The sequence below is a fragment of the Cydia pomonella genome, chromosome 1 (assembly GCF_033807575.1).
Source record: "Cydia pomonella isolate Wapato2018A chromosome 1, ilCydPomo1, whole genome shotgun sequence".
Taxonomy (NCBI): domain Eukaryota; kingdom Metazoa; phylum Arthropoda; class Insecta; order Lepidoptera; family Tortricidae; genus Cydia; species Cydia pomonella.
This window is the reverse complement of record NC_084703.1, coordinates 34,129,257-34,155,852: the sequence shown is the minus strand read 5'-3', so window position 1 is coordinate 34,155,852 and position 26,596 is coordinate 34,129,257. Positions and strand designations below refer to the sequence as shown.

The 26,596-nt window shown below is 38.7% G+C and overlaps 2 protein-coding genes across 2 annotated transcripts in view; both read right to left on the bottom strand.

Annotated features, from left to right (window-relative positions):
• The window catches only part of LOC133520661 (protein Wnt-5-like), a 68,935-nt gene that overhangs the window by 22,132 nt on the left and 20,207 nt on the right, over positions 1-26,596 (bottom strand). The window contains exon 2 of the mRNA XM_061855220.1: positions 1,267-1,348. Within this exon, the coding sequence (XP_061711204.1) occupies positions 1,267-1,348 (82 nt within the window). The remainder of the gene's footprint in view (positions 1-1,266; positions 1,349-26,596) is intronic.
• Positions 1,355-5,311, bottom strand: LOC133520662 (uncharacterized). The gene has a single exon (XM_061855236.1). It carries the CDS (start codon positions 3,609-3,611, stop codon positions 2,595-2,597), a length of 1,017 nt encoding a protein of 338 aa, XP_061711220.1. The 5' UTR covers positions 3,612-5,311; the 3' UTR covers positions 1,355-2,594.

Sequence of the window (26,596 nt, the reverse complement as noted above, 5' to 3'; positions counted from 1 at the left end):
AACCCATACGTGTGGGGTATCTATGGATAGGTCTTCAAAAATGATATTGAGGTTTCAATTTCATTTTTTTCTAAACTGAATAGTTTGCGCGAGAGACACTTTCAAAGTGGTAAAATGTGTGTCCAAAGTGGTAAAATGTTGAACAAGATCTAGTAAGTAGATTTTTTTTAATACGTCATTAATGGTACGGAACCCTTCATGCGCGAGTCCGACTCGCACTTGGCCGCTTTTTTAAGTATATGCGTTAAGCATAGTTTTGGTTTGAATATTTTTTTACTTAAATATGAACAAAAGCATAGGTATTTTACAAACAGCAACACTCTTAACTGTCCACCAGTGGACCTCATGCCTTTTATAATAAGGTCCACCACAAACGGACAGTTAACAATGTGGGCCATCGAACCTATGCAATATAGGTTTTTAATATCTGGACGACCGAACCTTGCTCGGAAAATGTATAAAACTCAAAAATGCGTGTTTTCCCAGAGATACGGACCTAGCTAGATCGACCCCCCCCCCCCCCCCCCGTAAATCCCCATATAGCAAATTTCATCGAAATCGTTAGAGCCGATCCGAGATCCCCAAAATGTATAAATATATATATAGAGTCTGTTCGGAAAGAGATGAGTCATGGAATGTATTGGGCCCCATACATTCCACAACTCTTCTCTTTCCGCACAGACTCTACAAGAATTGCTCCTTTCAAGGCATACAATTGAGTTAATGAAAATAAGTATATAATTAAATATATCAAAACCATGTTTATCACACTCAAACTAAAAGGTGTTGTGTAGGTTAGTAATTTCCTAGTCTAGCCATAAATAAGAGCGAAGTTTTGTTAATCAATATTAATGCCAAATGATTATTCGACCTATTGTGTTTCGACCAATAGTTTCTCGGGTAATTGTGAGAGTTACTAAATGATTATTCTACGAAACGGAAATATGCGTATCAATGTTCTGCGTATTGACTACTCGTGCAAACGACTATTATGCGTAATGACATTCTGCCAATCGTTAGTCGGCCAAAGAACCCGTCTGCGAATCGTTGTCCTCCCTCCTGAAGATTATATTTCAACGCACAAGTTGCATTTCTGCTACAAAATTATCGCACCACAAAAAATCGTAGTGCGCGCTTAGCCTAAGAGTTAAGACATAAACTTGGGTATTTCAAATAAAATTGTATTTGCAAAATGTTGACTGCCCGTATTAAGTAAAATGCGAAACCCTTAAATATTTAACTTACTAAATCTTTCGGTTAAATTACCTGGCCGGCCCACAGCGCTCCATCGCGCCTCGCCGTCGCACAGTCAACCTCCGTCCAGTTGCCTTCGCTCTCGTGCAGCGCCCTGTGTCAACCAAACGCTTGTTATAAATTACGAGTATAACGCCCTAGCAACGGCAAGGCCCGCTTGAGCAGGAGGCAGAGCAGCAGGTGAACTTAGGTAATTAGCGCTAGCTACTATCTAATTGGTATAAAATTCAACGAAGGTAACTTACAGGTGGGTATACTTATAGGTGTATACTAGCTATGGGATTTGTATAAAAAATATGTAGGAAAATGGTACTTAGCCAATGGTTCACACATTTATTATTTGTGTCAGTTCAAAACGGAAAGAGCATATTACACTCTAGTAGGATTAGCCTGGTTCGTTAAATGCAAGCCTTTAGTAGTAGGTAGTAGATAGGAATCTGTTAATTGACTTGGAGGTTATATTTCATCGCACTGGTCCACCACGTCTCTACCATTACAAGCCATAGATAAAGAGATATTTAGGTTCGCGTCGGGCGGACTTTAGAAGAGGTAAATTATTCGTTAATTCAACATAATTTTATGTAAAATGCGTAATAGGTAAATCGTAATATAGTATTTAGAATTTTAATAATGGATGAATATTAAAACAAAACAATTAATTTTATAATCAATTCTATTTATTGAGCATCATTAATTTCCTTACTATTATACTCTGTATCTTTCGGTGTTTAAATAAAAATTATAAATTTAATTAAAATTAAGCCAGTTGAGGATAAATGAAAACATTACATGATCAAATAATGTCAGGTCGTTCAGTGACAAATCCAGGCGGTTTTGTATTTGGTTGGTTAACCAATAAATGTTATAGAGTCTGTGCTGAAAGAGAAGAGTCGTGGAATGTTTGGGGTCCAATACATTCCACGACTCTTCTCTTTCCGAACATAATCGAACTACCCGAAAATGTACAAATTGATTGTTTACTTTTATTGAAATACCTAAAAATACAGAGTATAGGTAAGTGAATGTAAGCACTAGGTGCGAGCAATGAGGGCTGAGGGATAAGTCTGTGCCTAATGCCTAGCTTGTCAAAGAATGACAAAATGGCGGATAAATGTTTGAAATGTCACCGTATTTAAGAATTATTTTGCTTAAATTTATTATTTTTTATCAGCATAGCAGAATTTTGAGTTTTTCTGTATCACCATCTATAGTGGCGTCTGGTGAACACAAAACGGGTAGTCCTCATTAATCAAGTGCACAAATGGATTAGAATCGATTGTTCATAACGTCAAGTTAACTTAACAAAAGCGTGGTATAATATAAAAAATGCTACATATTTTCTAGGAATGTTTTTCTGTCTGGTTTGCCACAAGCCCGGCGTCCTGGCGACGCGCCGACTCCGGTCTCTGGCCGCGTTGGAATGCCTCGCACATTTCGTACAAGTAATTCGGAAGGAAGTCCGTCGCTTCGCCCTCTCTGCGTCTCAGCATCCTGTAAGCTTCACGTAGCGTCGGCTTCGGGGATAGCCTCAACTCCAGTTCAACGGCTGATGGAAAGTGGGCTGCCAATGAGTACACGATCTCCAGATCGGAGGGCGGTGGATTTAGGTGTCTGTAACTAGAAACTTTCTGCAAAAAATATTCCGACATAGGCATCTGTTGATTAGTCTCGTCATACTTTCCCAACTTCATGTCATACAGGGCAGCCTTTTGCCTATCAGCTCCCCAAAATTCTTCTTCGAACGCCTTGAAGAAGTCGTCTATGTCTTTGAATTCACTTTTGAAACAGCGAGCCCACATAAGAGGTACACCTTCGAAGCATGATATAATAAAAGTGAGTTGTTTTTCTTCAGGCATGTTCAGCTCAGATATGTAATACTTTACGTACTCTACAAAGTCCATAGGATGCGTGTCTCCATGATCATCAAAATATGGTCTCTTATATGTAGAGGTCATAATCCAATCATTAATATTATCAGATAAGGTTTGTATGGTGGCTTTAGCGGAATTTTCTATGTCTTTATCATCTAATTCGAGTATTTTAGGGCCACTCTCATGAGCCAAGTTAGTTTTATCGAAAACTCCACTTGCTTTGCCCAAATTTGGAAGTGACATATGACTACGTAGGCGTGATGAAGGCATATTTTTATAAACATCTTCTTGACTCTGAGAAAAACGAACACCGAATCCCAAAGGAGGCTTGTAAGGCGGGCGTTCGTCGAAGAGCACGGAATCCTCGTGTCGGGGGCGAGCGTCACTATGTTTTTCTTTGCCGACCGACGAAGATATTTTATCCACCATCTCCGACAGATTAGATACGGATGTTTTGATTTGGCGCAAATCAACAAACAAGCTCATGATGAGTTCAAAAATGTGAATTTGCTATCATTAGTAGCATTTTTTCATGATCTGTAACAAAATAAATTGGTAGTTACGAAAAGTCACGTCTTAATCCATATTATTCATATTATAAATGCGCTTCTTCACGCTTGAACTGCTGAATCGATTTAGATGATTTTTCATATGGAGATATTCTGTGTTTTCGTGAAGGATAGTTTTTAGACGGAAACCAGTGATGGTTTCTAGCATAAAAAGGGGGTGGATTTTATGTTATTATGTAAGTGGTACATGAATATACTAATTCTACGCAGACGAAGTCTCGGGCAGAAGCTCTGATCTAGCACCTAATTTTTCTAATGGAGTCGGCAAAACTATTAGATTAGCACCCCTGGATACAAATGTGTATGCAGGGGTGCCGAGCTAATAGGTTTGTTTGTATACATCTACACGCAATAAACATTCGCGCATCTGAGACCTATAACTAATTAATTACACTTATTATTTTTATAGAACGAAGCAATAATTTGTAGATATTTTGGGTACTTAAATAATAAAGTAATCCGTTGGAATATTCGATCGCATTATGCACGTTAAACTGTTGGGTAAACTGGTCATTTTGGCGAATAATTGACTTATTGTGAAGTCCAAATTTTGCAACGGAACTCCGAAACTTGTTTAAAGCTAAGTGCTACAGTGTACCTTCATATTCATAACATAATTATTGAAATAAAAAAATATCAGAATACGTTTTTCTATGCATTAAAAATATTAATGGACAAATAAAACAGTGCAAAGAAGTGCGTGGAAGTAAGTTTGGAAGTAAATCGGGCTTACGTGCGACGATACCGACAGGGCCCACCGTACTACCCGCTGCCACCGGGGAGGCCGTACTTGCCGCTTTTTATACGCTCAAGTTACGATATCTGGGTTATCGTTGCCGGAGTAATAAATTCCATTGATATTTCGTCGAGCTTGCCAAGGACATGCGTCACCGATCCCTATTTCCAATATTCCATATATAGGACGGGAATTTATATTCTTGCTCATTTCATCAGTTCATCACATACATTTATAATTAAAAAATAGGCATAGAAGCTGTAACTGTCACAAGTGCGTTTGATTACAATGTCATTGCCATTGGAAGGGGAAGATTTTCAAAGTGCGATATTTAGGTGTCACACTGGGTGTTATTACATAACTAAATAAATATTATAGGGCATATTACACAAATTGACTAAGTCCCACTGTAAGCACAATAAGGCTTGTGTTGAGGGTACTTAGGCAACGATATATATAATATATAAATAATTATAAATACTTAAATATCCTAGCTCATAACACGAATAAATGCCCTTACCAGGATTTGAGCCCGGGACCATCGGTTTTATAGGTAGGGTCACTACCCACTAAGCCAGACCGGTCGGTCGTCAATATCATAACTGGTAACAAAAATACTCCACACTGTTTTTTTATTCATGTAACACATATAAATATAGCGTGACAGTAAAATTACCATTGTTGTTTCGTAACACGTGGTTATTTTCTCCAAACAATTAAAAAAGCGACGTCATTTTTTTGCTATGGCCGTCATTTTCCTGCTACGGGCGGCATATTCCTGTTTCAACTTATTTTACTATATTATTACTGCTAAAATATTTACATAAAACCGGAGCCTTATGTATCATACAAATTATACTTCCAAGATGTTTCTCATGTTATAGAAAGTACATCAACTAGGAACCCATTTAGTTTCGCCATGTCCGTCTGTCCGTTTGAGGCTTTGCTCTATGATTGTTGGTGGTAGATAGCTGCAATTTGGCATAGATGTATAAATCAATCATGGCGATTAAGTGGTAAAATAAAAAGTACAAGTTAAGTGGAGATGACATGATTTTATCATTATCACTTCAACCCTACGGTGTGGAGGGTCGTTGTATAGGCCTTTTAAAACGAATAAGGGTCAATTTTTTTTTGAAAAAGTGTTTTTTTCTGAAATATTCGCTCCGAAAGGAAAAGAATGTGGGGGGAGAGACATAACACACACATGACATGACATGTGTGTGTTATGTCTCTCCTGACATGACATGGTTCAAAAGTAAGAACTTTTGAACCATGGATCCAAAAAATCGTGAAAGAAGAGGACAAGGACTTTAAATGAAAACTATAGCGAACATGATCAGTCAAGTCGCTTTTGAGTCAGCGTCAGGTATCGCAAAAAGTCTTCATTCCTTCTTACTATAAAGACGTAGGTACTTAGTGCTACGAACGTACTTCCTTTTGCTTGTTATTAGTCAGCAAAGTTATTAACTTGCCCCGGTGGACGTCTGCATACACATTTGTAATATTTGTATGCAGAGGTGCTAAGCTAACATTTGCCCAAAAAAACGTAACGACAATAAAACCTTTGGAACTATCGAATATGCTCACAAAATTCCATGAATATCGCTATGACGTGTATTTTTGAAAGCATTTTAAGTCTCTCAACCCCCCTGAGAGATTTTTTTGACACCTTTTTAACTCTCTTAGGGGATGAATTGCCAAAAACGGTGATATCACTAGTCTTGTATTATAATAACATGCCATTATACTAAGTTTCAAGTCCCTAAACTATAATAGTTATTTGTACAACAAGAGAGCAAAGTTTAATATTTCGTCGAGTGCTTGTTTTGAGTCCCGTGTAAGCGAAAGATTCTATAATAGATTCACGAGCGTAGCGAGTGAATCTAATTTAGAATCTTGAGCGTAGTAAGGGACTCAAAAGCGCACGAGATGTAAATAACTTTGATCTCGTGTAGTACACAAAATTTTTCACGTCAGTCAGCCATCAAAAAATACAACCTGAAAAAATGTAAATAAGACGGACGGATCACTATCTGACTCATGTTTTCTGAAGGTATTCTAACAATTAACTTTAATTACCGCAATAAAACAAAACGAAAGAAATTTCAATAAAATAATACGAAAATAATGAATTAACGAACATCAATTGACAGTTCATACAACTTTTTTTTGTAAAAAAAAAAACTCTGTAAGATACGGTCCGAATTGCGGATACTACTATTTGTCAACTATAGTAGAGATCGTTAAAAGTAGTTAAGTAGAATTATTTACTGCGTAACAATTGCGTAAATTTGTATAAGTTCATTGTTTTGATTGTATAATAAAATACATAAAATATGGTGTTATATTAAATTTTAAACTTTTATTTCATTAATTAATTAGGTATTACGAATGAAGACTCGTAGGGTGTTTTGGAACGATGCGGTCTGACTTATTTCGGGGGTCTATTATAAACCGTCTATATACCGTTGAATTACGTATGCACTTTTTTTGTCTCTTTCTTTTTTGCTAATGACCTGAAAGGGATAAAGACAATAGAATCCAAATATTTCGAACTTGTATTAGGCCCCGCACGTTGAAATGACATTCGAATCTAAAGGTCACTTGAATGTTATTTTGTCTCACTCGGTGAGAAAAATGCGGTTTTGCTCACTGTTTTTAAGCAGCAAATTACCCTTGTTCGAGCTGCTGACGTGAAAAAAATATTCGTTCCCGATACAAAAAAATACTGAAAGAACTTTCCTTGTTTTCTAATATTGTATGTATTGTAGTTTTCCTACGAAGTTTCAAGTCTTCATCAATATATTTAATTCCTGATACAATCTTAGACCCCTTCTTAACCCCCGTAAAGCGAGAATGATCAAAAATGGTAAAATCGCTATTCTTGATTTCTAATTTAGTGTCTGTCTTCGACCGAAACAAACTTTCACCCGCTTTTAACTTCCTTAGGGGATGAATTTCCAAAAAGGCTTAAACCATTTTTATTTGTTTTCTATTATTGTGTCTTTCTACGATTTTTATTTAAAGTCCCCCATTAAAAAAAAAGTTCGTGTGCGATGCGAACTTCCAACCCTTTTTTCAAAGACTTGGGATGAATTTTCAAAACAATATTTTTATACATATATTACCATGTTTCAAGTGTCTAGCTTAAATAAAAGAAAACGTGTACCATATACCTTTAAACTTTCATCCTCTCTTTAACCCGTTTAGGGGATGAATTTTCGAAAACTCTTAAATTATTTTTCACCACACCAACTGGTAAAGGCCCACTTGATATTCAAAAACGAATGAGAAAGTTGCATTTTATTCACATCAATAAAGTAATCAGATGCAAATTTTGAGTCGTTTCCTTATGTTAGCTGATAGAATTGACTTTCAAATGATGATTTTAGATGATAAATATTTAATTACGTCCATTTGGGCTTGATTTGATTAGGTTTGTTTTTTTGCTATTTCATAGTTATTATCTTCCTTGCGTTGGTGTGGTGAAAAATGTTGTGTTTCACTCTGAGGCAAATTTTGTTTAACCCTCGAGCCTTGAAACCCACACAACGCTCAAGATTCCACTTCTCGAACCACTCGCTACGCTCGTGGTTAAATTTTGGAATCTTTCGCTTGCTTGGGTATCAATATTAGCACGAGCGGTTAAACAAGAACTTTGCCCTCTTGTAAAACAAATAACTATTTCTTGTTTTCTAATTTTGCTTCTTCCTACGACGTTCTAAATCACTGACAAAACGATATACCAAAACATACTTTCAACCCCTGTTCCTTGAGGGAGTTTAAGGAATAAATTTCCAAAAACGCTAAAACAACTTTTCTTGTTTCCTATAATTGTGTAATTTTACGACATATCATGTAAATCAATGTTAGTTCCCGATGCAACCTTTCAACACGTTTTTTACCTCTGTTTAGTAGGGAATGAATTTTCCAAAACGTTGAAATTATGTTTCTGGTATTCAAAGGAAATGTTTGAATACCAGATGAGGAAACCGGACTAATCCCAACAAGGTCTAGTTTACCCTCTGGGTTGGAAGGTCAGACGGCAGTCGCTTTCGTAAAAACTAGTGCCTACGCCAAATCTTGGGATTAGTTGTCAAGCGGACCCCAGGCTCCTATGAGCCGTGGCAAAATGCCGGGACAATGCGAGGAAGAAGAAGAAGAAGTATAAATTTCATTTTGACACTTATAAGTACACTGACACTGGGGACCTTTTACATCTCCAGATTTAATGTATTTATAACCATAGACACTATACATCTCTGTTGTATTCTAGTATTTTTTTTTAAATATTATTTTAATGTAATATTTACCCAGGTATTTTTCATGTCACTATATGATGTTACTATAAATAATGTTATATTGGCTTGTAAAAGTGCCCTTATTGAGGCTTGTGAATTATTTTTTTAATTTTGTGTTTTGATTCAAACTATCATCCCTTTTTTCACCACCGGCATGAACTTTCAAAAACGCTGAAATAATTTTTCGTCTTTTTTAATAAATTACCTTTTTACGAAGTTTCAAGTTCTTAGCTTAAAATAGAACTTGAACCCCGTACAACATCCCCTTTTTAACTTATTGCTCATTATCGCTTATTATTTCTTGTACACATTATATGGAGGGCCTAACCAAGATGCCAATCATTTGCACCATAGCGTACGAAACGCTAATGTCTCTCTGTTGCACTTGTTTGGAAGAGATATAGAGACATCGTTTCGTTCGCTATGGCACAAACGATTGACATCTTGGTTAGGCCCTCCATAGAAAAAAGACAAGGGCCCCTCTGGTGCACATTCAACTTTCTAGCTTTTGTAGTTTCGGCTCTGCGTTGATAAGTCAGCCAGCCAGTCATTCAGGCCACACGCTTTTTTACCTATACATAGATTAATATGTAGTAGTAAGGTTTAAAAAATGTTATTAGATTCATTGGTTTTGTATTAAACCATTACTTAAAATACGCAATTGTAATCTTAGTTCATGGGTACCTACTACAATTTGTTAATAAACATGATCTTATACAGCGTGTTGCATTACAGATGATCAACCTAACCTAGCGTAGCTACAGCGATTATAGGAATTAGGACGGCAGGTACTTCACGTCATGGCCGTAATTGGAACAGGATATTGCTGCAGCTCTATTAATAATTGCTGTGTTTCGCTTCGTAAACCGATATTCGTGTAATGCGAAGGGGTGTAGAGCGGCGGCAGCGCGCACGCGACGTCATGTCATGACGCAAATGACGACCGAAAGAGCTTCCAGTTCGCAGGCTCATTTGAAAACGCGAGCTTTATTTGCCACGGTTGCGCACTGTGTGGCACCGATGCACCCGGGACCCCGGGCGTTACAAATTCGCATTCAAAAGGCCAACCGTCATAAAGCACATTTGCTTACCTATCAACCCTTAAAAATGTTTATAGCCGTGAAAGGTCGCAATAGCGGTCGGCTCGGGACTACGAGTCACGGTGCTACGAGCACAAAGCTTCCGTAGCCGCGTCCATTATGGATAATTCATGCGGAATGTAATTGTTCCGTTGTCCGATTCGGCACCGGGAACATTATCGCGTTCGTCACGGCGCGCACGTGTACGAGCCATCTAATAAAATAATTCCCGTATCTAATTGTACGCGCCTATCTCGATCCAAGAGACAAAGAGTCCGCCGAGGGGCGAAGCGATACGCTCTGCCATAGCTCTTCGTACAATGCACGCGCCACCGATCTTTTCAACATTTTAACTTTGCGTTTTACTTTGTGCCTTTGTGTCTGACGAGGTATGAGGTAATTGCGATTTAAGTTTTCAAATGCCAATTTCATTCATCATTAACATCGAATTATACAACATACATATCATAATAGTACTACACTTTTTTTAGCTACGGCCACCAAGAACGAAGGAATACTTTATAACGTGAAGGAAGTATTTACATGACTTCAGCATTTTTGTTGTTGTTAAAAACCTCTTTGAAATCTAAATGAAAGTAAAAACAAAGTAAATGGGTTTAGGATAGAAACATTAGCGCTAACGTGGCTGCAGCCACTCGGCGGCAGCGCTGATTCCTGTTTAATGATGATTAAATGGTGTATGATTGTGTCGGCGACGTGCGTGCCGGGCCGTTGCAGCGCGCACCGCCCCGCACCGTCCACTGCCGCCCACCACAACTAATTTAAACTGCTATTTAAAACACTACAGGCTTTTCCTTATTTAATAATCGCTCCGTCTGTGACGGGCTTTACAGTGGGAATTGAATAGCGGTATGTAACATTTCGTAAGTATTTTAATATTTTCATTGCGAGGCTGAATACTAAAAAATAGGCCGGATATCGGATAGTAACCGAATATCCGTTGCATCTCTAAGTTTTATAGTATATTGTGAATTTATAAACCTACCTTCGGCTTCGGGCTTAACTAACACGAGTTTTCTTGTACCGCCCGGTCCGCCCGTGGAACACACAATGTTTTTCATCATACTTGTGAGGAAAAAACTATAAAGTTCTCAACCCCTATGGCCATATATGACTATGGCGTAAGTGAGAATTTTGTTTATTTATAATAGAAAAACTGAAGCATTTTATAATTCTTTTTAATAAGTGTAAGTCTTAGTACAATAAAATATGTTTAGAGAATATTGATGTTTTATTTGACACTCATATTTTTCCCTAGATAATTGCCACCACGGCAACGATTGTCATAGAGAATTAGTCTTCTAAAAATAAGAAGGTACATATGTTTAAGTAGAACACACTTCACATCATCGGAAGCTTTAAGAATTTTAGGTAAAATTCTTAAGTCCCATTCTAGAACTCAAATTCTGTAGTCTGGGCCCAAATAGCGGCTTGGTAAATAAGTCAGCGAGTTGGACTTCGCCTGGAACTTGTTTCACACTGAACGACACTGCTCACACATTCTCTAACAAAAAAGTGTTTTAGTTTGATATGTTTGGTGCGCTTGTTATATTCGTATTTGGGGTTGTGCGCTAAGTAAACTGCTGATTTGTTGTCTAAGTTTAGGACTGGCTTTTCCGTCTTTGTTAGATCGTTAAACAATCGATTCAGCCATAGTATTTCTTGAGCCGCTTCGCTCGCCGAATAAATGGAAACTGTAGTTTGCTTTTGGCTTCTCCAGCTTATAGCAGCGCTAGAGAATAGGCATACCATACCTGAAGTCGATCGTCCAGTAGACTGGTGTCCTCCATGATCTGCGTCGCTGTAGCAGACCAAGTGCGGCGTTGACTTTTTGGTAAATAGTAGGCCCTTTTCTTGGGTCCCTTCCAGATATCTGAACATCTTCCTTTGTAGGTGCTTCTAGGTGTCTCGAGGCGACTCCAACAGCGTAGGAGATATCAGGCCTCGTACCTACAGACAGATAGGCCAAAGCGCCTACAGCTTGCCTAAAAGAAAGTTCGACTTCATGTTTTCATCCGCTCCCGCATCATTATCTTTGATCATGGGTGATGGTGCTGACTTGCAATGAGATATTCCATATTTTTCCAGGATTTTCTTGATATATGACTTTTGGCATAGAGATGTGAAGTCCTTTTCCACGTTTATTTCCATTCCCAGGAAGTAAGACGCAGGTTTGGTCGTTATTTTAAATCTAGCTTTCAGTCCCATCAAAAACTCGTCACCTGCTGTCGTTGAGTTGTGCGCTACACGTCCATCGTCCACGTAATGAGCTATAACGACCTTGGATTAGCCTTTGGTTCGCAAGAGCAGGCATGGATCTGCCTCACTTTGCTTGAATCCAGTTTTCAGTAAATACTCTGCCATGCAGGTATTCCAGCAGCATGGCGCTTGTTTCAATTCATAAAGGCTGTGTTTTAATTTACAGACTTTTTTGGTTCCATCACGATAACCTTCGGGTTGTTTCATATATATTTCTTCCTTTAGTTCGCCGGGTTCGCTTTAGTAGGAAGGCGGACGTAACGCAGTTTCAGGTTTTTACGAGTAGCGCTCATACTGAACTGGGGTGAAAGTTCTGTCGTAGTTCACTCCAGATATCTGGGAATAGCCCTTGATGACCATTTTGGCCTTGTACCTCTCGACGGAACCATCGGGGTTCATTTTTAACTACCCTAAATACCCATTTGCTTTGCAGGGTTTGGCGTCCTTTGGGTAGCGACCAGATCCCATGTTTGGTTGTCCTCCAATGAGCAAATTTCACTATTCATTGCTTCTTGCCATTTTTCACTGTCTGGCGATTCCATAGAATCTTTGAAAGTTTCAGGTTCTTTTTTATGTTTTAAAGAAGTTTATGAAGATTTTCGACTTCTTCAGCTGCAGCCAAAATAAAATCGTCATACCTTTTTGGAGCTTCGATGGTAGACCTGTCTCTCAAAGTTCGAGATGTAGTTGAAATTAGTGGTGGTTGCTGAACATCTTCAGAGACCGAGTTTGGTTGCAACGTATCGTCGAGATCTTCGTTTTCCGTGTCGTTATTGTCGTTACAGTCGCTATAGTTGCATAGTGGTGTGACGTCTCCATCTTCATTGTCATCAAGATGTACTGTTACTTGCTTACATGGTAATCTTGATGGTTCTGAAGGTTCTGGAGATTCGAAGGAACAGTCATTGTTGAACATATCGGTGATGTCGGTTTTGTTTGTGTTGTCGTAAAACATATTTATCACACGGATGTCCTTCGATATCACCACTTTGTTTTTGGATGGTAGAAGAATCTTGAATGCTTTTGATGTTTCACAATAGCCAACGACCATGCCAGGAATTGCTTTTGGTGCGAATTTGTGTTTTGTTCTCATAAAAGGCACTAATCCTTTGATGAGAACAAAAGTTTTAGAGCCAAATATATAGAGGTGGTGAATGATAGGTTTTCTACCAACCCATAGCTCGATTTTTGTTTTCTATAGCACTGTTTAAGCTCCTGTTACACAAATAGTTCACTGTCATGATTGCTTCACCCCAGTATTTTAGTGGCGCGTTTGCGTCAATCATTAAGGCTCTAGCTTTTTCGATCAGGGTACGATTTTTCCTCTCTGCTAATCCATTTTGGTGCGCTGTGTGCGGGGCACTAAGTCTTCTCTGTATCCCGCAGCGTTTCAGATAATCTTCGAAGTCCCTGTTGATATATTCGGTGCCATTATCCGATTGTAGTACTCTGAGTTTGTTCCCCGTGTGCGTTTCTGCTAACTTTTTGAACTCATTATTTTTTTCTAAGACTTCGCTCTTGCATTTCAGCAGGTAAACTCGACTGTATTGGGAGTAATCATCGATGAACGGGACAAAGTACTTGTTTCCGCTTATTGTAGGTATTCCGATAGGTCTACAAACATCAGAGTGAACAATTTGTAAGCGTTAAGTCTTTCTTTGAGTTGTTTTCTCGCGAGGAGCCGGAACTCGGTGCATTTTGGCTTGAATGCAAGCTTCACATTCTGGTAATGTTTCTTTGGGATTAAAGTGCAAGCCAATAATGTTTTTATTTTGAAGTGCTAATTTCATGTCTTTGGTGTTCATGTACCCCAATTTCTTATGAACATCTTCGATGCTAGATGATTAAATTTTTGTGGTAATTGGAGGTGTTTCATCATCAGTGGCCAGGTTGTAGCACTCATGCTTGCTTGGTTTGATATAATAGAGACCGTTTTCTTTGTAGGCAGTAAGAATAATCTTATCTTTTTGGTTGTTTACTATCGCCTTATTTTTTGTGAATAGAACTGTACACCCAGCATCCGTTATCTTGCTGACAAACAGTAGGCTGGTGCATAGGTTAGGTACGCACAGGGTGTCTTTCAGGCGTGTGATTGCATCACCACTGCCATTTTTGTAGTAAAAGAGACTGTACCTTTTCCTTTAATCTCTGCAGTGAAATCTTTTGTTAGAAGACACTGCTGCGTAGCGATGTGGTTTTGACGAGATGTAGAATTTTGTTTTTGTTGTTGAGGTTTCTCATTACTTTTCTTCCAGCAGCTTGTACAGATTTTGTGTGTTTTGCATTTGAAGATGCTACCTCTTCGTTTGCAGATTCGACAGGAAGCGTATAAAGCTTCTTCTTGATATGAGGATCCAGGTTCGTCGTCATTGGTCATGTTATGGTTATGACGGACTTCAAACTCTTCTAGTATTTTCGTTTTAAGCTCATCTGGCTTAGGAAGAGTGTCACGCGTTTCTATAGCGACTCTGAAGTTCTCATATTCGGGGGAGAGATTGTATAACATTATGATAGTTAACAAGTCTTCGTTTATAGTAACGTCCATATCAGCCAGCTTGTCAACTGTGTCCATAAACTTGTTCAAATGTGCTCGTACATCTTGGTTGTCTAATTTAGTTAGGATCAGCTGTTTAAGTAGGGTCGCTTTACGAGCAGGTCCCGTATTGGCATAAGTATTCTTTAATTTGCCCGATACTTCTTATACAGTGCCGCAGTTTTTAATTTGTTTAAACTCGGACGGAGCGTTAATAAGGATGAGCTCAGATTTCGCTAATCTATCCTTTTCTTTTTCATCGGCAGATGCATCAGCAGTCAAGGCTTTCTCAACATATTTAAATAAATTATGTCGTACTAGGACGACTTCGGTTTGAATTATCCAAGTGCCGTAATTATCCTTCGCGAGTGGATCGATTTTTATGTTAGACATTTCGACTTGGTACTCACAGTTTCACCTCTGCTACCGTATACAGTTCTCTACCCCAATATGACTATGGCGTAAGTGAGAACTTTGTTTATTTATAATAGAATATTTTTTAAGAAAAAAAAAACCGACTTCATTGAGGGAGACCGGTGAAAGAACGATTATTGTTGATTTGAGATTTCATACAATGAAATTAAAGAGACAGCGTCCTACGCCTAATTATGTAGAAAAGGAGGTAACATGTTTTTTTTGCCACTGCACCCACCTTGACACATTTCAGATTTGCCCTATGGTTGACTGGTAAGATACCTACCCGCAATAGGGTATTCGACTGTATTTAAGATAAATTATTTCAAACCATGCGTGAAATAAAGCACCAGATAATTATTAAAAAAAACTAAATAGGATAGAAATATAAAAATGTGCCTTGAAAACCTAACTGCTTGGCAAAGAGAACAAATTGCCAAACGTGAACTATGCATCATTGAAGAGTTCCGTTCTGTTCATCATCAGCAGTTTTACTTCATCAAATGTCACTTCTACAAATGTAAATACTTGATTTGTTAATGAAAATACTAAGATATGCCTTTAACATTTGAGGAGTTCCCTTGAGTCCTCATGGACTCCATCGTCAGAACTCGAACTTTACAAAAAATTGTCTTAAAAATCTAATTTGCTTAACAAACACAGCGAAGAATCGCCAAACGTGTACTACCTATGCGTCGTTGAAGAGTACCATTCTGATCATCATCAGCAGTTCCACTTCATCAAATGTCACTTTTTTTAATGTAAATGCTTGATTTGTCAAAGAAAATACAAAAATCACTATATGTATGCCTTTCATATTTGAAGAGTTCCCTCGATTCCTCATGGACCCCATCGTCAAAACTCGAACTTGACAAAAAATTGTTTTGAAAATTTAATTTACTTAACAAACACAGCGAAGAGGAGAAATCGCCAAACGTGTACTATGCGTCGTTGAAGAGGTCCATTCTGATCATCATCAGCAGTTCTACTATACCCATTCTAAACTTCTAGAAAAAGATCACATAATATGTGGCATTTGCAAAGCTATTTACACGGATACATTGTATATAATTATCAAATTAAATACATTAGTTATATTAAGCATGCGCTGGGAAAGCTTTACTTAGGTACCCCCACCATGCACTTCGCACGGATCCAATATCCGTGATATTTCAAACATTCGTCCGCCATATTTGTCATTTATGACAGGTTCGGCATCGAAGGCTTAGATCCGTCCGGCATTCAGCCACGGTTGAAAATTGTGCACCTAAAAATATTTTTTTAACCTGCTATTAAATAAAATCTATTACGCCCGTGAGCATTCATCTCAGTCTCCTGGCATACAGCAACACGGTTTATCAGCAAGTGTGATGAAAACATATTTTTACGTCAGCAGCTCGAACAAGGGTAATTTGCTGCTTAAAAACAGTGAGCAAAATCGCATTTTGCTCACCGAGTGAGACAAAATAACATTCAAGTGACCATTAGATTTGAATGTCATTTCAACGTGCGGGGCCTAATACAAGTTCGAAATATTTGGATTCTATTGTCTTTATCCCTTTCACGTCATTGGCAAAAAGAAAGAGACAAAAAAGTGCATACGTAATTCAACGGTATATTGACGGTTTATAATAGACCCCCGAAATGAGTCAGACCGCATCGTTCCAAAACACCCTACGAGTCTTCATTCGTAATAATTAATTAATGAAATAAAAGTTTAAAATTGAATAAAAACACCATATTTTATGTATTTTATTATACAATCAAAACAATGAACTTATACAAATTTACGCAATTGTTACGCAGTAAATAATTCTACTTAACTACTTTCAACGATCTCTACTATAGTTGACAAATAGTATTTAACAAAGTTTTTTTTTTACAAAAAAAAGTTGTCGATTGAACTGACAATTGATGTTCGTTAATTCATTATTTTCGTATTATTTTATTGAAATTTCTTTCGTTTTGTTTTATTGCGGTAATCAAAGTTAATTGTTAGAATACCTTCAGAAAACATGAGTCAAATAGTGATCCGTCCGTCTGGATTACATTTTTTCAGGTTGTATTTTTTGATGGCTGACTGACGTGAAAAATTTTGTGTACTACACGAGATCAAAGTTATTTACATCTCGTGCGCTTTTGAGTCCCTTACTACGCTCAAGATTCTAATATTATAGAATCTTTCGCTTGCACGGGACTCAAAACAAGCACTCGAAGAAATATCAAACTTTGGTCTCTTGTTGTACAAATAACTATTTAAACTGCTAATATTATATTAATCAAGTTAAATATTTTTACAGATACAGAAAAATAATATATTAAAGTATATATTTTAAAAAAGAAAACTCATTAATACCTTCTTGCGTAGAAGTTGAGTAGATGATAGAAAATAACATTATGGCCAATATGCCCATGCACATAAAGAAATAAAAAACTCTATTCCGCCCACGAGCATACCTATAATATAGCTCATTCCATCTCAATATGATGCATACAATAATACGGTTTACGAGCATTGCAAGCGTGATGAAAATTATTTCACCTCTTAAAAGCCATGTTTTTTATAAAAACTGTTCAATGATGTTGTAAATAAATGCAACGTCACACCGAAGCCCACATCCTCTGTAAGCAGTTCACAAGAAGTTAACTAGGTACAATCACATAGAAATTTCAATTTGTTACAATCAGAAGCAATGGACAGGGGTTTTAGTCCCGCAGTTAGTGTCGCAGTAAACTACCACGCGTCATTACACACCGAAGAATGATACTGTAATTATGAACCATTCGACACACGCTGCTGGAGTAATGAGAGTAATGACTGTTCAAATCAAGATTCGGGGCTGCAATTTATTAAATCACCGAGGGTTAAGGAAGCTATTTAAGTATTTAAGAACAGATATATCCACGATATATCTAAACTCTAGACCTTATATAATTAATATAATTATATAGCTACATTCGGGTAAATCCACGGTAGCTAACTGATGACTGACTGACTGACTTACTCTGAAAATACTCTTGTCTGAACTTTTGTTTAAAATATTGCTCTCCATACCCCGCGGCCACAACACTAGCTATTTTATACTAAAATTATACGCGGGGTAACGATAGGTACTTACACCACTGAAAGTAATGAAAATTAGACCGAGTTTTTTTTTTATATCTCGGGCTTGTCTTTACAAAACGAAACTTCGTAAACATAAGCCTGTTGCACAGAATACTATTGTAGAGTATTTCTAAAACAAAACATCAGAGCAAGTAACGTGTTTAACCAAAGAAAATTTGACCCTAAACAATTACCTATTTAAATATCTGACATCCAAAAAAATCACTATTTTACAATCTGAAATAGAATTACCATTAAACCCATTTATCTTATACCTTTAAACGAGCAATTCTTGTATATATATTTCTGTGATCTCGGAAACGGGTTTTTGGCGGTATACAATCTATCTATATTATTCTTATGTTTGGGAAAACGCGTGTTTTCGCGTTTTCATGCGTTTTTCTTTCGACGCAGAATATGGTCGCTAATTTCGAGTTGCCGGCCACTGTCCGTCTGGTCCAACGGGTTAAGACGCAGACTGCTAAACGAGTGTTACGGGTTCGAATCCCGCCCGGTGAATAACTTTTGTTTTTTTTTATGTTCAAGTTTATATATAATTTTTTAATTTTTATTGTTTTAGACAAGTTTAATTTAGTAAAAAAATGTAGTTGTGATTATCACCTATACACCACTATATTACAATAAATAGTTATAACCGAGCTAAGCTCGGTCGCCCAGGTACTATAACTTAATGTCTGATACCCTCGATCTACAAACATTCATAAAACACGGACAACGATCTGAAAAACTGGACTCAGTGAGCTTTGTTGTAAAGTACCAGCCGTTGTGTGGGATCCTAATGAGGCAAAGTATGCTGTCATGTTGGAGAAAGTACCTACAACACAAATTCACAAGGCAAATGTATAAAAGGACGTACGAATATAATCCGTACGAGTATCTGTTTACTTCCCAATTTGTGTTAATAGGTATGGTCGGTCTTGCTTGACACCTCGGAGCTCAGACGCACGCTGCATCGAATAGTGCATTACTATTCCTAGTTGCATGGTAGGATTTTTATAGTATCAAAAAGCGAAAATAAAAACGATGCTCTCGACATTTATAGCACATAGATTTGCTGGTTGGGATACAGTTTTTTTTTATATTTAGCGACGTACCTACGGCGACTAGCGGTTTATGGTTTACTTTACATTGGACCTTCTTAGCATAAGCATAAGTATATATGTTATGGACAAAGTGATAAATTGGGCATTTTTCATAACGCATTATGAAAAATGCCCAATTTGAGATGGCAATGTGATGTGATAATGCAAATAATTAAATTGGCCGGGCATTATACATACTGCCTCTGACCTATTGGGCAAAGTAATAAAAAACATTTTTCGATACTATTATTTTTAATTTTAACATTAAAGTGAACGTAAAATTCCTTCGTTTCCTAACATGCACTTACCTATGATTGTACAACTAGAAATATAACCCAGAAGAAGCCTAAAGATGCTGCTACAAAACAACAACCCCTACAACCCTAGAAGATCCGATACTCCGGCATCGTGGCGCTGGTGCTGCTTAACTGGGTAGCGGTGGTCAAGGGAAGCACCGCGGAGTTGGGCCGAACCGTCAACGCCAATCCGGTGAGGACAGGCTTTCGGTTCGAGCCCAAATCAGAAGAGGAGTACCGTAAGGTGTTCAAGCATCTCGAAAAATTGGACAATGCCGTAGAGTGGAACGTCTACGAGTTAGACTCGGAGAAGAAGATAAAGGTGGCGCTTCAAGCTTTACCCAGCAGACACGCCACTAGACGAAATCAAGAACGCTTGCGTGGACCTTGGATTCTCTGTAGAGCACATCAAGCAGATAAACGCCACAGAGGGCAAGCAGGGCTGCGTTTACTTCTTGCAGCTCCCTCGCGAGACTATACCGCGATCTACAGGGTGAACGAGTTTCTATTCTTGAACTCCTTTATAATAGAAGCTTGGAGGAAATCTGGACCACCGCAGTGTCACAGCTGCCAGGGCTTTAGACACCATTCGAAGGACTGTCATAGTCCGCAAAAGTGCGTCCATTGTGCAGACCTCATCCAGCAACAAAATGCCGCAGGCCAAAGGAAAAGCCCTGTACATTGCGCAAACTACACGGGCTCTCATCTAACCGGTTACAGGAGATACCGTGTATCTGAGAGAGGCCCATAATTGGAAGGCGGGCATCGGACACACGGTCCGTAAGAAGGCAGGCCCGGTGACGAAGACTAGCGTTGCAAAACCCACGGTGGAGTAGTCGGCGCCCGCCTCCCTGATGGCGCTGGCGAACGCCCCTACTCAAAGTGGCGAAAGAGGCCAACCAGCGGCCATCAACACCACCAAAAAGGCTACAATTAAAAATAAAAAGAAGAAGAAGCCCACAGCTCCTGAAGCCGCAGCTCCAACTCCAGCAGCAAGTGACAAGGATCTGGCTGTAATATTATTATCGTAAGGCTTTATTGAAATCAAATTTTCAGCGTTTAATCTTATATGTACATCTATAGCTCTATATAAGTTTGACAGCCAATCCCTGGTATCCATAGTTATTGTCTCTTGGGGCATTCTTCCACAATGTGCGTAGTTGTTGTCTGGCGCGCCACGTTCACTGTAACTTAGATCTTTCGTGTCTCGTCTAGACTGGGTGGTTATTTTGTTGGATTGATCTCGATACTGTTGGAAAACTGATTTTGTGTGCAGTACGAGTTCCAGTTTTTCATCCATTCCAGGTTAACGTAGAAGCATACTGGGCCCTGGATTTAGGAGTCTGACCAGATAGGTCTACGAGATTTGAGGCGTGCGTTAGGGAGGCTACCCAGTGTTTTTTGTTTTATTTATGTTGCTAACCAGAGTCCTCTCCACATGGTTGAGAGGATGAACCTGAAGAAGCGTGTCGTCGCAGTATTCCTCGACACAGAGAAGGCTTTCGACAAGGTCTGTCATGAGGGCCTGCAAGCCAAAGCTGTCAACGTCATCGGTCCCACGTCGAGTCATACACGTTGTCAACTCCTTCCTAACCAACCGACGCTTTCAAGTGGCAGTTGACCTCGCGGGAGTCCCACAAGAAAGCTATCTATCGCCATCGTGTTACGCTTGGTACACCGATGATATCTCGGTAGTTGGCCGCGTCTGTTCGTAGACGACGCAGCGTACTACGCGTCGTCCATCACACCAACCCACGCCTCACTGAAGATCCAGCGCTAGCTTGATGTGCTACCTGAGTGGCTAACCAAACGGAGGTTCTAGGTGAACGTCACCAAGACGCAGCCGCTCCTCACGAGAGCAGTCCATGCGAGCAACTACTAGGCGAGGAGATATAGGGGCAGCACATGGCAAAATACCTAGGGGTCACACAGGGGCATCACAACGGAGCAACACACGGAGGAGTTAGTGAGACGGGCTATAACTGCGCGTACCCTGCTTCGTCTACTGCTCCACAGCAGCCATCCCCCATACGCACAAAGCTGGGCATCTATAAGACTTACTTGCCAGGACTCTCCTGCTAGGAGACGCTGAGTCTCCAAGCGATTGTTAGAGAGCCGCCAAAAAGGCCAGAAATGGCCACCTCAAGCCCCCAGAAAGGGAAGTAAAAAAATGAAGTTGGTTTTTACTATAATTCGAATCTGAATTAAGAAAATAAGATCCGTCCGCGTCCGTCCGTATTCGGTTTTAATTCAGTCCAAAACTAAATAAAAACAGTGAGCGTTTTACAGTAAACAGTGAATCATTTGACGTCCGCACGTTGCTATCGCGGACTCTGGTTGGTCAACGCATGTCACGCGTTTGTTTTCCTCCCCGCACCTCATCCCATGTATCTTTATTATCAAATTGCCCTACGACCACGTAGCAATATTCATACTGACCAGACAATGTGATAAATAATGAAGTTAAGATAATAATTTATCACTTTGCCCTATAGCTTGCATTTATTCATCATGCCCGGGCATTATATATAATGCCCACATTAATCATTTGGTCCATGACATATACAACGAAATTTTTTAGTACCGCAAACTGCTAAAGAATCATTTTCCTCGACTGTACACAGTTGTATCACGGCATTACGACATTAAAAGGCATACTCATACGCACGATATCTGATTCTATTCTACACATTAAGCTTAATAATGAAGACCATTGTAGCGCACGTACTTACTACCGTGGGGCGCCTCATAAAATATAAACCCTACAAAATTAAACCAAGCGTGAGTATTGCTCTAATTTGGCACAGCATCATACAAAATGCCCGATTGTATATTCTGAACACGCGTACACATTAATTTATATCACGGCACGGCAAATCCCGTTCCCAATTTAAATGTAAATAGCTATCAAGTAGGAAGCCCGAATAATTGAAACAAATGCAGGGATTACTTAACAAATTGTTCAATAGACGGGCGATTTGTCTATGTCTCCTCTCAACATATAAAACAATATTTTATTACATAAGTACTTGATAGTCATTATTAATATTTATTTACAATAACAATATACATAATGGATATACCTATACAGATGATTACTATAACTAGCTTATATCTAAAATAGGCCCTTGATGCTGGCGGCATTTCCTCGTTGTATCGCAATACTGATACGTTGTGCGAGGAAGCCGCCAGCTCTTCGGTCACCAGTTATGTAAATCAGACGTTTCACGATTTCTCCAAAAAACTTATGCGCGCTTAGAGCCCATGGACGTAGAGTTTCAATGCCAAATGGGACAAAATGGTACTCTCTACCGAGGCTCTTATATTTATTACGTTTCAAAATTTCGGGGCTTACCGCCGCTGCGCCCTCTTTTACATTAGTCCGTTGGAGGTGGGACTGTATCAGTTGTAGACACACGCAGGTAGCATCCCACACTAACATCCGTCCAAAGCTCCAAGAAACCAAGGACACCCCATCAGGCCTCTTGCCATCATCCCTGATAATGCCAGACGGCTCAAGAAGAGCAAGCACATTGATGGTGGCAAGAGATCGACGGATTATGTCATTAAGCATCGACGCATGTCTTGAAAAACGACCTGCACTTTTTTGACAAGATAATCCATGGTGTCCCAGTCGGTCCCCGTCCGTGCCACAAGAGCATATATGTGGTGTACATTCCGAAACCCCGAGCCGTAAACCAGTCGCCAGTCTTAGGGAGGTCGGATCCAAGAAAGTACCAGTATTAGGTGAAGGATGGGCATGTAGCCAGTAGCCGGCTTCCCGGGCTCCGACCGCCAAAAGCCTCGCGTGATATGGACCTGTAGGTACAGTTGTTTAGAAGAGTATTGTAAGTTAAATCACAGTAATTATATTATCCCAGCTCCTTTGTGATTTTGGGTTGTCTGGAAATTGTTTGCCCGGGCAAGCAATTTAAAAGCATTTTTAGCATCCTCAAAGCCCGCAATCTTATAGTTTGTGGGCAAAACCCTTAAGATATTTCTTATGAGACCAGACGTGCTATTAGTGGATGCCAAAAAGGCTGGGGAACCCACACTGGGAATTTTGCAAATTCCTAAACCTCCGAACCGAATAGGAAGGGACGCATGAGTCCAGGAAGGCTCACTCAGCCGAATGTTTAGAATCGTTTCTAAACTAATTTTGGTCAAATCGTCTAGAAGCGATAATAAATTTTGATGTTTCCAAAAAGGACAGCAGCGGAGCACATATGTAAATTAAGGGATAAAAAGACAGAATTTCAGAATCACAAGAGCATAATGAGGGCTAATTTCGAGTAAACTATTCGTGAGACTTTTGAATTTAGATATAGAGTTAGAAACATAACCGGGAAAAGATTCTTCAAATATAGGAGAACCCAGGAGGCAAAGAGAATCCTTGTCTACCAATTTTATATTAGGAGCCAGCTCGTCAAATTTGGATTTTAAGTCGGTCAAAGTACAAGAAGATTTGTGAATAAAGAGTTCGCATTTGCTGATATTCAATTCTAAACCATGGACCTAAAATAATAAGGACGTAGTTTCGCTAAAACACATAGTATTCCATCATCCACCAATTTTCTAGTATTTACGCGTGACACACTCACATTGACAGATCTCTCTATGGCCTCATCCACCAATCTGCCGTCAGTCGAATTGAAACGTCAGTGCATTAATTGTTCGAAGAAAAAAATTTAATACGCTGGCATGCGTGGTCGAATGTTGCAAAAATTATACCTACCGATCGAGAGAAAAAAAGAGGCAGGATACATTTTCATACATAAGTTAATCAATTATTACATTATCTTTCGTAAAATACGATATTAATCCATGAAGTTGTACCTAAAGTGGAGGGCGCTCTCATTTTTTTTAAAATACTAAATGAAGGAAGATGTCTATAATACTTGAGGAGATCCCTGGATTCCTAATGGATCCCTATTTGACAAAAACAAATAAATAGCATACAAAAAATAACGGTCGAATTAATTATCTCCTCCTTTTTTGAAGCCGGTTATAACCGAGGAATTACAGTACCTGGTTAAGTATTATAAAGTCAAGTAAAGTCGAGTAGGTGGTGTAGGTAAAGGTGAGCGTAGACGAGACTAACTTTTCAATTTTTGTACTGATATCTTATCTTAATACTCGCAGCTAGTGTTAGAGAGAGAGAATTATGCTAGAATGTGGTGAAGCTTGCTATCTTATTGAGGTTGACCGCTTCCTATAATTTTAATATAAATTAATATGCCTAACCTAATGCGACATTTTTGGCTATTATCAGAGCGTTTATAACTTTTGGGCTACCATTACTATGGTGTAGTTTATGAAACATAGAATTCTAGTGAGACATGATTAAATAAATTATAAATGTAGTTAAACTACTTATTACGTTTATCATCACATATTTGTCATAAAACAGGTACCTGGAACCGACTTTATGCATTTAACTTGCACTCATTGATAAAACAGATAGTTGACACTTCCGAGTCCACTTGCTTGGATTATTCTGAGCTCAATCGACTAGAAGTACCATGATTTATTCAAGGAGCTATTGTGGTTCCAGCAACGTTTTGGTTATTCGTAGACCGTTGTCTGCACAAGCACTAATGCACCAATAAATCAAGTCCGTTAATTCGCGTTGTTAGTAATGCGCTGACATTTATTTTAGTTACTACAGCTATGGTTTTGAGTACTTTTTTTTGTCCTGAAGGGCAAGTAGCGAAAGAGGGTCGGTGGAGGGCTTTGGCCGTGCCCTATCTTTTATGCTAGAGTATTTCTTAAGTAGCCGCAATGCAGGTACTTACGTAGAAATAGATAATAGAAGTGGATTTACTTGCGAGACGTCATCCATTAATTAAGTCGTCACACGTTTAGTGTGAGGGAGGGGGGGTTAAGAAAATGTGACATGTTATGATAAGGGGAACGGGAGTCACAAACTTTGTGAGGTCACTTTAATCAATTTTTTTTTCTTCTTTTTAAAGGTATATAAATGTTGGCGGAGGGTAGCTGAACTCTTTATGGGCTGGTAGCGTTTGATTTTTCAAAATCTTTTCCACTTCTCTCTTCAAAGCCTGAGCGCGTCATAGATGAGGCGGGACTACATGCATGGTTTAGTACTGGCAGCAAGTGAACCGAAGTAGATTTGATAGTGCCGGAGATGCAGTGTATGGCCTCGTGCAGCTTAAGGTGCTTCCTCCATGCAAAATACCGTAAAAACTTGTACGTGTTCCGTACAAAACTTTTTAGTGTTCTGCCAAAACTTTGTTCACGGAACACTTATGGAATCACATCGGTCTGAGTTAGAACCGCTAAGCCACCAGCGCTTTCGCTAGGAAACTAATATTGCAAATGGTAATTTTCATACAAAATGGCACAACACAGTTATATGACAATAATAGAAACCCGTTTTTAGTGAAACCGCGTTTTCCCTAGTTATAAAACTAATTTTATGTAACGCCTCATTCAAAACCCGTTTTCACAAGTAAAACTAATTTTCTGAAACGCATGTTCACTAGTTGTAACTCGGATTTTTCAGTCAAAAATAGTTGACGCAAAGTACATTGGTGAAAACTAGAGGTAGTTTTAACTAATTATTCTAACTTGATGGGTATTCAGACAACGATTCGCCGAACATCGTTTCGCAGAGTGATTCATTTGTAGATGTAACTTTTGGTCGACTAACGTTACGCAGACTCTTGGTTCACATACAGTTCAGTTCGCTTCTGTGTAAATTAGCAGAACTATTATTGGACGATTTTCATTTGGCAGAGTAATCTTTTCGTTTAAGGAATGTTTAGTCGAATAACGTTTCACATTTTATACATCGTTACTTGCGAAATAATAGTCTTTTTACAAAAAAAAACTGACTTCAGAAAGAATGAAATAACATATTATCTTTTGAATCAATTTTTAACTTAAATATGAACAAAAGCATAGGTATTGCAAAAACAGCGAACGAAAAAAAACATAGAAGACTAACGTCAAACAAAATATCAGCGTAAAAGTGGTCCCACTATTAAAACACGCAATACTAATAACTCGCCAAAGTTCAGGTCTTGTT